The 12,587-nt window shown below is 34.7% G+C and overlaps 1 protein-coding gene across 1 annotated transcript; it reads right to left on the bottom strand.

The window, feature by feature from the left end:
- Positions 655–12,217, bottom strand: LOC107613144 (glyceraldehyde-3-phosphate dehydrogenase GAPCP1, chloroplastic). The gene is made up of 14 exons (XM_016315002.2): positions 11,934–12,217; positions 10,650–10,744; positions 10,464–10,531; positions 10,341–10,379; positions 9,317–9,417; positions 3,687–3,799; positions 3,456–3,555; positions 3,224–3,370; positions 2,140–2,200; positions 1,922–2,019; positions 1,692–1,834; positions 1,506–1,589; positions 1,122–1,211; positions 655–1,016 (listed from the first exon to the last, which is right to left on the bottom strand). The coding sequence occupies exons 1-14, from the start codon at positions 11,988–11,990 to the stop codon at positions 962–964; spliced, it is 1,251 nt and encodes a 416-aa protein (XP_016170488.1). The 5' UTR covers positions 11,991–12,217; the 3' UTR covers positions 655–961.

Genomic DNA, 12,587 nt, shown 5'->3' with positions numbered 1-12,587 from the left:
CCCGGAGAATAATATATTTTTTATCTGTTATTTTATTTGGTAATTTGATATATGACAGTTATTTTGATTTGGGTAAGCACACGCATGAACCATTATTTGGAAAATTAATTTGACTCGCATTATAAAAGGTTACTTATGTTTTTTTACATAGAAAAAATATTTGGACCTATTCAATCTATAAGGAACATAATAAACATTAACTCAATATTTTTTATATTAAACATTCAACTTTGAGAAAATTTTGATAACAAATACTTCTTTATCAAGATCCGACATAGCCTGAGTAAGGCATTTCCTTAAAATGCATACTTTTATTTTAGCGAAATTAATAATAAAAAGTTAGACTTTTTATCCTTGATATTTTTACAGAATGTCATTTTTTAATAATTTATTTTATTAGCTATTTGTTAACTAAACCGCTATTCGTGGAACATAACTTGGCTAGTTTTTTGGTAAAAATTCAAGTGTAGTCAATTTTACGTAATTGCTAAAAGCAGTTAAATAATTTAACTTATTTGATTAAATTTTTATCTAACAACTCTCAGTTTTCAAGTTTTCAACTTCACGTGAAGTCAATTGCACCTGAATTTTCAGCTAATTTTTTTTTGTACTGATTACGTTTATTCTATTTAAACCAACTTGTGAACTCAAGATAACTAGCTAACTTGCTTGTGAACTTTAGTGAATCCAACTTTAACTTGGGCTTTGCTGCGCTTGGCTCTCGTCTGCACCACTTCCAAGACATCATACAAGTACAACTGCCCATATAATAATGTCTTCAATTTTATTTTATATTTTACCAGTGTACATGATGTGATCATTAACCTCACATCTTATAAAAACAATATAGGATCAAAACCGAAAATTCCCATGACCTACGCAAGCTACAAATTTTAACCTAACTCAAGACCAGCTAAAATTGCGACATCAATGACAACAGCCAAAACAGATTATTGTGTGATCAGTTGCGTGCTCCCACCAATGCCATGTGCCCTATAAGGTCCAGCACTCGGTTGCTGAAAGACAACCAGTCAAAGAGCATATTAGCATAGATAAAAAATACTGCTTCTAAAAAGTGTGTTATTGTGAAAGCAAATATAGAAGCTGTTGCATTCACATACCTGTACCCCCACTCATTGTCATACCACGTAACCAGCTTCATGAACGAAGCACTGAGCCCGATACCCGCCTTAGCATCAAAAATACTTGACCTGTTCAAAATAATTTTCATTTAGGATAAGCACCTTATTAAACAAGTGGAGGGACCAATTGAGTAGTAATTCTAATCTAAGATCAAAGGAATATATGCGAAGGTTTAGTTTTATGTCTCGCACATTAAATCTAACATGTTTATATAAGTGCGAATGTCTCGACTAAAACAAAGATATTGCTTTTAGGCCTCTGGCTTCTGAAAAGGGAATATATGTAAAACCCTCTTCCATTTTATTTATAAATGAAACTGGATATAGACAAGACCAAATCCAAGCCAGCAAGTCAAAATTTACCTCGAGTCACCAACAAAGTCATTAGAGACCACATCCTCATCTGTGTACCCAAGAATTCCTTTCAATGATCCCTCTGAGGCATACCTTCAATTTTTAACAAAAATTCAATCAAATCCAAAAGAATAGAGAAAAATCCAAACTCAAAAATTGTTAAAAGCCAGAGTAAAAACAAATTAGTAAACATACTTTATCGCTGCTTTCACATCTTCATAGGAAGCATTCCTTTTAAGCCGACAAGTTAAATCCACAACAGAAACATTTGGGGTAGGGACACGGAATGCCATCCCAGTGAGCTTTCCATTCAACTCAGGAAGAACTTTTCCAACGGCCTTTGAGTTCATGAACACAAACCAAACCTCATAACCTATACTGAAAATTGTAAGCATACATTATCTTCAAAGTCGTCATCCTCTTACCTTAGCAGCACCAGTTGAGCTTGGAATTATATTTTGAGCTGCTCCTCTTCCCCCTCGCCAATCCTTCATGGAAGGACCATCTACAGTTTTTTGCGTTGCTGATTGACAGTAATGAAAATCATATTAAGCCACGTGTCAGCATATAATGTCATAGTTAAATAAACAAAAATAATTATATAGAAGAAATAAGATGTGATTAACTAATATGTAAAAGAGACCTGTTGTTGCATGTACAGTTGTCATCAAACCTTCAACAATACCAAACTCCTCATGAACCACCTGAGGATTAGATGGAGGAATGATTAAACAATCATTTTACATGATTTTGTAAAGTGCGAAATGAAATTAAGGATGGATGTAGAAGCGAACACCACATTAAATTTTTTAGATAGCAATTTTAGTTTCCAAATCATCTGATATGCTTTTATCTCCATTCCATCTCTCCTTACAAGATATCTTATAAGGAAGAGAAACTACTACTAGTCACTAGACTATAGAGTATGGATTCATCTGGTTTAATGGATTAGATCAGCGCTATACACCGTATGTTCACTGCTCTACAGTAGTTTGATGCCTTAAATATTGGCAGAGGATGACAGTATTGAAAAGGTTTGATAGTGATTCAATTAGTGAGTTGTGATTTTCACTACCTTTCTCTACAACATTCAAAGGGCAAGCCCCAGTATACATAAAAAGCACAACTGCTGGATCCAACAGCCAAAAATAAGAATATAGTGAACTTCATCTTTCATGTCTATAAAACACTGATAGAAAGCCTCCTAACAGGCTTGCCCTGTTTGGAAGTCACATAATGTTAGGGACTTGGGTACTATGTGGGGTGCCATTTCAAGAGAGTGGTTTCCTTTCACAACTAGCTTTCAAGATGTGATTTTCCCACTTTTCTTAGATACTTAACAATAATATCAGAGCCTTGGTTGTCGGTGCTATGAAAAGAGTTAACTATAGGCTGAAGTAAGGTGAATACCGATTATTAATAGAGTGAAGCCGTCATAGACATCGCCTCTCTAGGGTCAGTCCCTTTCACATTGGGTAGTATGGAATGCTTGATGTTGTATTTAACGAAAGTGGTTCTTCCCCTTTAACAACTAGGTGCGGCCTCCCACTTTCCTAAAGTACTTAACACACGAGCAATAAGATTTTTCAAACTTCTAATCATGCTTCCTGAAGCTCTAAATCCTAAATCTTTTTACCTTTTAAATTACAAGCCAAAGCATTAAACATCGTCATTTACTCATTATACAGAAAGATAAAAGCTTAGCGTTACAGGATATCAAATCTTACCTTGGCAAGAGGAGCAAGGCAATTTGTAGTACAGCTTGCATTAGAAACTATGTCCATGTTTGTATTGTATGTCTTCTCATTCACTCCTACCACAAACATTGGTGCGTCAGCAGATGGAGCTGATATTATGACTTTCTTTGCACCAGCCTACAGTATAATAAGATAAAGCCAAATTAAGATTTCAAGCTAACAGAGAGGAGAGAGAAATACATAGGTAATTGAAAATATAAACCTTCAAATGAGAAGAAGCTTTCTCCACTGTTGTGAAAACTCCTGAAGATTCAACAACAAAATCAGCCCCAAAATCACCCCAAGGGATCTCCGCTGGATCTCTGAAAAGAAAAATAAAGTGCTCAGGTAAATCAAAATTTGCAAGTCATTCATTGACACCTCCACTGACATAGTAAATGAATGAATCACATCTATATCATCCATTTCAATTCTGAGGTTTAACTCAACACACCTTTTGCTCACAACCTTAACCTGCTTCCCGTTTATTTCCAAAGTAGAATCATCAAGAATCTTAATGGTTCCCTTGAAAGGCCCATGAGTAGAATCATACTTGAACATGTAAGCCTGAGAGAGAGAAGATAAAAATTATAAAGATAACCAAATTAAGCAGCAGAAATGAAATGAATAATATAGCTACAAAATGAAACCAATCTTATCCTGGTAAGGTTGACCCAAAAAAAGTATATACAACAATAAAGAAAAGAATTTGTAAAGAGGGGAGTACAAAAGTCTATAACTGTACAACCAGTCCAATTTCTCAAAAGATGGTCCAAGCAACAAGGTGGACTTCAAGTGGCAGAACATCACAATTGAATCAGGCAGAAACGGAACATAAGATAAGATGGCTCTGGCAACAGCGTAAGCTTCAAATATAGAGAAATCTAAAATATAAATTTAAATCTTAAGCAACCAAATAGGATTTCTTGCACACTAGTGAATAAAATAAAATAATTAGAATGTTTGGGGGAGACGCATACATGCATATGTACACATACTATGCTAAACATATATTAGATAAAGTGTTCCTTTTGTCCCTGAAGTTTTTAAAAGAATTGCATGTTGTCGTGTCACTGATAAAAGAAATGTATGTTGTCGTGTCACTAACGTGTTGCAACCGTCAGATGGTGTTAGTGACACGTCAGTCTAGGATTGTCACGTCCTATGTTGTTCAATCCAAGAGCATAATTGAAACACTAAAACATTAGGGATGAAATTGAAGTATTTAATTTTGATACACTGACAGTGTAAAACGTTTTTTACAATCGTTCAATCACATCTGTTCTTTCGAATGACCGATCACGTGGTCAATGTATAAAGTAGTTATTTTTGTTGATGTGGCATTACATGATTAGATGTATGTATAAAACTACTTTACAATGACAGTGCGTTAAAACTAAATTCAAAATTGAAACCAAATATTAAAGGATAAAATTGAAATAAGATATACATGTTGTATCAGCAATTTTTATCCGAATCCAATTCAAAATTTGCAGATATTAAGAGATCCACAGTCCTATTAGATCTTACCCGATCCGATCCGTGGATAAGTAAGATCGGAATAGCGGATTTTATAGATGTATCTCAATGTCCAACCCACATATCTAAATAAATAATTAAAAAATATTAAAAACAAATAAAAATATGAGGCGCGCTACACATCCATGTAACCATGTAACCAAGTTGGCCCAATCCCAAATAGAGCCATGCGCATTAATGAGAGTGAAAATACGCGCCCATGTCATTATGAAAAAACGTTACTTCTTCTTTTTCTTTGCTCGCGTTATAGGTTTCACCATTCTCCTCTACTCGCGTTTTCTTTCTTGTTCTTCTTCTTCTTCTCTACTCGCGTTCTTCGTTATGGATCTGAATTGACTTCAACGTAATTAGCTTTGTGGTTCTTCTTCTTCGTTTTCTTCTTCGATTTGGACTTTTGAATTGAAACAATGAATGAATCAACTTCAAAATCAGTCGAATGAGTGCAATTTGGATTATTCTTCCGAAGCGCATCACAATAATCTTAAACATTGAACAAAGTAAAAAGAGGCCACCGAACCGAACAACATTCATTTAGTGAACCGAAATCACAAAGGCCACCGAACCGAACAATGTACATGTGGTGAATAAATGGTGATCAACTTTCAATCAACAAGAATAGTATTTCTCCATGCAAAAGAAGTACTGAACAGAGTAACAACCAATTTCAAAACCCTAGTTACACTATCCACTAAACTGAAGAAGAAGAAGAACCTACGAGCGCAAATTTGAAAGGAGGAGGAGGAGGAAGAGGAGGAAAAGGAGGAGAAATACTATTCTTGTTGATTGAAAGTTGATTACCATTTATTCACCACATGTACATTGTTCGGTTCGGTGGCCTTTGTGATTTCGGTTCATCAAATGAATGTTGTTCGGTTTAGTGGCCTCTTTTCACTTTGTTCAATGTTTAAAATTATTGTGATAGCATGCAGCAATCATTCCCTAGTTGTCTCAACGTAATAACCTCATTCGACTGATTTGAAGTTGAATCATTCATTGTTTCCATTCAGAAGTGTAGATCGAAGAAGAAAACGAAGAAGAACAACGGAGCTTATTACGTTGAATTCAATGTAGATCAATAATGAAGAATGCGAGCAGAGAATAAAAACGCGAATAGAGAAAAATGACAAATTTTATTAGGTTGAAGAAGAAGAATTTGAAAGAAGAAGGAGGAGGAAGAAGAGGAGGAGAAATACTATTCTTGTTGATTGAAAGTTGATCACCATTTATTCACCACATGTACATTGTTCGGTTCGGTGGCCTTTGTGATTTCGGTTCACCAAATGAATGTTGTTGGGTTCAGTGACATCCTTTTACTTTGTTCAATGTTTAAGATTATTCTGATAGCATGCAGCAACGTAATAACCTCATTCAACTGATTTGAAGTTGAATCATTCATTGTTTCCATTCAGAAGTGTAGATCGAAGAAAAAAACGAAGAAGAAGAAGAATGACGAAGCTTATCACGTTGAATTCAATGCAGATCAATAATGAAAAATGTGAGCAGAGAAGAAAAATGCGAACAGAGAAGAACAATGAATTTTATTAGGTTGAAGAAGAAGAAGAAGAAGAAGAAAAACGCGAACAGAGAAGAAGAAGAACGAAAACGCGATACATTATATGAGGCGCATGCATAACAAACGACTGTGGGATGGGGGAATGCGTGTGAGGAGGAAGTTACTTGGATAACATCCATGTATTTTTTACATGGATATAGAGCTTTTCCCTAAAAATAGATATTAAAAATTTGGTGTAATTTCCTATTTGTGTTGTACACTTGGAATGTTTGAATGTAAAAACTTATATTATTACTTGTTGATTCTTGTTGATGGAATGCTAGACAATTTTAATTGTTATTGTTAAGACAATGAAAACCAAAAAAGTTAATTATTATTCATACGTTTAGTTATTTTATTTCATTTATTTAAGAAAATATTGGTTAATTTTTTTAAAGTAAATAGATTAAAAAGAGTAAAGAAAAAACATTTTTTTACTCTTTTTGGGGAAAAAGGTTAGAAATCCTTCTTTCTCTGCCAATCATATCCAATATTTGATTGCGGATCGGATCGAAGCGAGCCGCAAACACGCAAATATTCAATCCGATCCGAAGTTGAGTGTGGATCGGATTAGATATAGTTGAAAAGCAATTGGACCCAATCTGATCTGATCTGTATACACCCCTAAACATGAAGACAAAAATAGTATTTACTACTTAGCATGGTTTTGAAAACCAGACCGGACCAACCGGTCAGACCGGTTTGATTATGAACCGGAAGCAATTATAATTCGGTTCAGCTAACGAAACTGCTAAATCAAAAACCGCTTGAGAACCAATGAATAGCTGAACCAAACTGGGACCCGGCCGGTTTTCCAAAAATGACATCGTTTAGTTATTTTTAGAAAAAAGGGAACATTGAAGCAGGTTTGGTCTTCCCTCTTCTCTCATCATTCAAAGTTTCTCAAAAATAAAGAACATCTCCCTCAAAGGAAACCCCAGCTTCCTCTACCACCACCGCTGCCGCCATTCTCCTCATTGTCGCCGCCCATCGCGCTCAAGATCTTTGTCTGTTCGTGGTGCTCCAGCCCCTCCTCATTCGCCAGTCGCCAGCTCCTTCGTCGTGCTCCAACCCCTCATACTGCTCAGTCGAGCTTTGTCCGCCATCCCTCGTTGTCGTCTATCAAGTCGTCCGTCATGCTTGTCCCTCAGGGTCTCGAACCCATCACCATTCATCTCATCATTCTCGAAGCCTCAAACCCCTGCCCAGATTTGCCAATCGCCAACGTTCGTATCCGCAGGACCTGTTTTTCCCTCTTCGTCCGTCGTCCGTCGTCGTGGTCGTCGCTAGGTCGCCGTCGTCCGTCACATTCAATTGCTCTTCCTCAAACTTTGCTCATTGCCCTCACTCAGCGAAGGTAATGGTTGCTCTGCTCAGTGCTCAAACTCGTTTTTGGTTGATTAGCTTTGCTCTGTCACTGCTTGATGATGACTCTACCTATCACTACTCAAACTCCATTATGTATCACTCAATTAAAAGGTCATTTGTAATCTGTTGTATTTCTAGAGATTTGTTGTTGCTGTTGTAGAACTCAATGGTGCACCTCATGCTACTAGTGGATATAGTGGAGTTGATTATTTGAATTAAGATTTTGGATTCATTTATGCTTCTTCCATCATATCAATAATAGATATTATATTTTCCTTCTGTATTTGTAGAATGATCCTTCTTAACAATTTTAGGTCTGCTGAAAGATTTGACCCTAGGGAACATTCATGGACCAAAATATTAGACATAAATACAAGGCGAGGCTGCCACTCAATAGTTGTGTTGAATGAGAAATTGTGAGTTCAACCTTTTTATTACCTTCAATTTTAACTTTGCTGATCTGTTAAATACTAGCACTATTTTCTTTCCTAGTAACAACCTGTGACTGATTTTGCACTATTATGAACTTATCCATTCACCTTGTAGAGGCAGGCATGCACTTGGTGATTGATTTTGCTGTTGTTCTTAAAGAGTCTATACATGTAATTGGAGGAGTCAAGGTTGGGGAGAACATTGTAGAAACTATACATTTGTCTACTAACACTAATCTTAATTGTAATTCATTGGCACTTGTTCTATGCTGTGCTAATTGAATGTGTCTATGTGTAAGCATTGGCACTTGTTATGAACTTATCTATTCATTAGTGTGTTTATTTATATTTTATTTATTATTTTATTATAAAATGATTATTCCGGTTGAACCACAATTAAACCGATTGAACCAGTAAACCAATAACTATACCAGTTTGATGACCAGTCCGGTTTACAGAACCTTGCTATTCGGTAAATGCAAAGTGCATCACTTTGGTTGAGACTCACTTTAACACTGACATTTTTTATTAAAAGTAAAAATTATTATAAACACCACATATACTTATTTAGTAAAATAGTTTTTCAAATGTATCATTTTTATTATATAAAAATAACTCGAATACTTTTAAAAATATTTATGTAGAATTTACTAATAAGAATATGAAAATCAAATTTTTTTTAATAAAACTCATTTATTGAGGATGTTAACAATATGACTTTTATTTATAAAACATTTACTGAGTAGTAAATACTATTTTCCCCTCATCTTTTATATTTTATTTCAATTTTATCCTTAACATTTGGTTTCAATTTTATTCCTAGCGTTTCAATCTGTTACAATCATATCCCTGGTTTGGACATCATATAGCGTAACAATCCTACGTTGACATGTCACTGACAAGTCATCTGAGCACATCATCCGAGTGTTGCCACACATCAGTGACATATCAGCATACAATTGTCACATCAGCATCTTCGTTGGTGGATGTTAACCCAAAAGTATACTTGAAACATATTTGAAACACTAGAGACAATTAAAACAAGTTTAAAAGTATTTTTGAAACTTTTCGAAAACTTCAGTAATCAAGAGAGTATACTTGTTACGACATCAATATCATATATCATATATTATATATGTGGAACCACCTAATTTTGATCATGAGCAAAACCATAAGATAATTGAACATACATACCATATATTTAGCATCAATGAAAGGATCATTAATTGCTACGACATCAATATCATCCCTCGAAGTAGCTATACGTAATACCAATCTTCCAATTCTACCAAAACCTGCACAATTCAGCACAAAGATGCGTATATTCTCTTCAGAATGCATTGCATGCTAAGAGTGTGCTCCGTGTTTTAAAACAAAGTACATGCCATTTTAAGCACTATTTAAAATAAAAGCAGTCTCTTGAAAAGCAAATAAAACTTTAAAGTAGTTGTATTAACCCAAAACAATAAAGTAAACCAGCCCAAAACTTGAGGTTTAAGCACTCAAGGATTATGCTCTCATGAAAATCTAGAACACCAAATGGAATGATGACAATAAATAATAAAAGAACAAATGGCACAACTCCAAATACACCAAAAAACACAAATACAATTTAAGGAATCTTAACCATGCTCTTTAACCCGATTATTGTCAGCTACTAAACCGTCTAAATAACAAATCAGAATACTTTTTTCATGTTCAGACAAATGATTTGCTAGTTCTTGAGTACTCTAGATCATAAGTTGAAGATCATATTCAACTGCTGTTTCATATTATTAACATGGAAATGAGTTGAACACATTTTTATCAGGATTTCACATAAACTGTCTGTTTGTGTTCAACTGGATCCTATGATGTTGAATAGGACCAGACAGATTTTATCAAATGTAAGTCATCAAAATAGCCACCATTTTCATCTAAAGCAATTCAAAAGTTGAAAAGATTATAAGTAGTTTTTGAAAAATGTCATTCTCATATATGACAGCAGCTCCTTTGAATATACAGGTTGAGCAAATCCTATGTCTGCAATTGATATAACAACATATCAAAAAGAAAGGCAATAGATTGTCAAGACTCCCATATAGTTTCCTTATAAACGTATTGTGGAAGACAAAGCTTAAGACTATCACCAATGCAAAAATTTTATATTCAATATTGGAGGTGTCTGCAAGCAAATGCAAGAAAAATAAAAAGAGAACCTTCATCACAAGAAACTTACCATTAATCCCAACTCTTATCTTCCCAGAGCTCCTTGATTCTAAACAGACCAAAGCCAAGTAAGAATCAAGAAATTGCATGATAATTACTCTATTCTACACACTTACAATTGCCATATTCTTACTCTGTACGGGAAGAGGGATTTCAGTTGCTGTTGCTTTGATAGGCTGGAGACTTCGGGCATTGCAGTTTCTGTGGAAATAACAATACATCAGGATCACAAATAGCAAAACTACATACTACTGAAGGACCAGAAAGGGGGAAAGGAGAAAAAAGAAGAGCCCTAAGTGAAAAGTTCAAGCCACTCAACTGTAACACTATAGATTCACATGGAATTGAAGTTCCAAATATTCCATTCTGTAACTTGTTCGCCTTTAAATTGCAAAAGGAAACATTGCCTGAAACCTGAATCACACGTAGAGATACATTAATCAACTGTTTTACTGAGAAAATACAGTAAATATACATTCACACATGGAATGCAGTATCCCTGACATTATCAGAGGAAAAGAAAAGTGTTCTTGGTTTGCATTATATGCTTGTTATCTTCCACTGGATGCTTTCCTTAATAATTATAAAAACGTCACCGTTCCTTATGTTCTCAAACTTCTGTCAACAAGATGGCCAATTAAGTGACAAGAAGATGAAACTAAGAAGGCATTTTGGTAGCAAAATGAAAAATTATCAACCGAAATTGCACAAAACAAGTCAAAATGATCTCTAAGCTTCTAAACAATTAGAGGGAAAGCACTTGGCAGGGAATTAACCCAGCTCATAAGTTATATTCAACTTGATTCATAAAGATTTCAATATAAAGTGTCATAGCTCATGAGTCCAAGTTGAGCTTTACTACTATATTCGACTTATTAGCACTATGATTGGTAATAATATTCCTGTTAACATTAGCGACACTATGCTGTGTATCTAACTTGAAGTCATGAACTATCTCATTTAGTGCTTAAACTCCTATGAAGTTTTCAGTACCTGAGATCAAACAAAAAATTAGGCTCATTTCTTTACCGAATCAGCTCAACTGGAGTCACTCAGTCACTTCCACCAAAATAAAAAACTCAACAGCAGAAAACTGATCTGCACTAATCGTTTAAAAAAGAGTCGGCTCAAAGAATCATCTTATCTTTGTAATAATTATTATTACACATTTTTTTAAATTTAAACAAAAAAAAAGTTCTGAATAGACATCAGCTCAAGCAAAGAGGAAAAAGACAAAAGAAAATATCAGATACCAGCTTTCAGTGTAAACTGTAAATCATTCAAAGCATTGAAAACAAAGCACTGTCATGGTTACAATCCAGGAGTCAACAGCATAAATTTCTTCAACATCTCTCATAATCACAAGCGGAACACCACGCAGAAAATAAAAATTAAACACGAAATAAAAAGCTGCAGCTACTTTTCCTTCTCCTCTGTTTTCTTCTTAATCAGAGGCAAGCGAATTTCAAATTAAGTTTAACTAAAAGTCAAAACAAAAAAAGTTTCCCGCCCCGTTTCCTGAGAAAAAGCAGGAAAAACAGACAACCGAAGAAAATGAAGGAAACGGAACGTTAAGAAGGTCGAAGACGGAGAAGAGAGAGACCTTGACGCGATCGGAGGGAGAGAGGAGCGCAGATCTGAGAATGGAAGAAGCGGCCATTGGAGAGAATAGAAAACCCTAAAGCCGGAAGAAAGAGAAGAATGGAGGCTCGCGCTCTCTTTCTTTCTTTCTGTGTGTGAGACAGTTTTTGCACCAACAACCAAGAACACTAGTATAATATGGAAAGAAAGAAAAAGAGAGAGAAAATTTTCAATAGTAGAGAATAATATATGTGCGAAATGCGAATAATATGGTGCGTGTTTTTATTTTTTTTATTTTTTAGTTTTCCTTTTTTTAATGCAATTTTCTTTAGCCAGCGGAGGTTCTGAGGAGAAACGGGGAACCTACTAGCTACGAGTCTACGACAGGTCTATTTATCTCTCAAACGTTGCCATTGGGGTCGTTCATAGATGGAGACTGGGTTTTAACCTATGAAGCATCACATAGAATTCGATGGTTGCACATTTCGATGATTAACACTTTGTTTGAACGTGGGAAAGAAAATAAGAGGAAAAAAATAAAAAATAAATAAAAAATTAAGTTAAAATAAAATATTATTTTTATAATTATATTAAAATATAATAATATTAAAAAAAATAAAGATAGATTTATTTTTAAAAAAAATAAATAAAAAATAATTAAGTTTATCGTGTGTTT

Source organism: Arachis ipaensis, chromosome B08 (genome assembly GCF_000816755.2).
Source record: "Arachis ipaensis cultivar K30076 chromosome B08, Araip1.1, whole genome shotgun sequence".
Lineage (NCBI taxonomy): Eukaryota > Viridiplantae > Streptophyta > Magnoliopsida > Fabales > Fabaceae > Arachis > Arachis ipaensis.
This window is presented reverse-complemented; position numbering and strand designations above follow the sequence as displayed.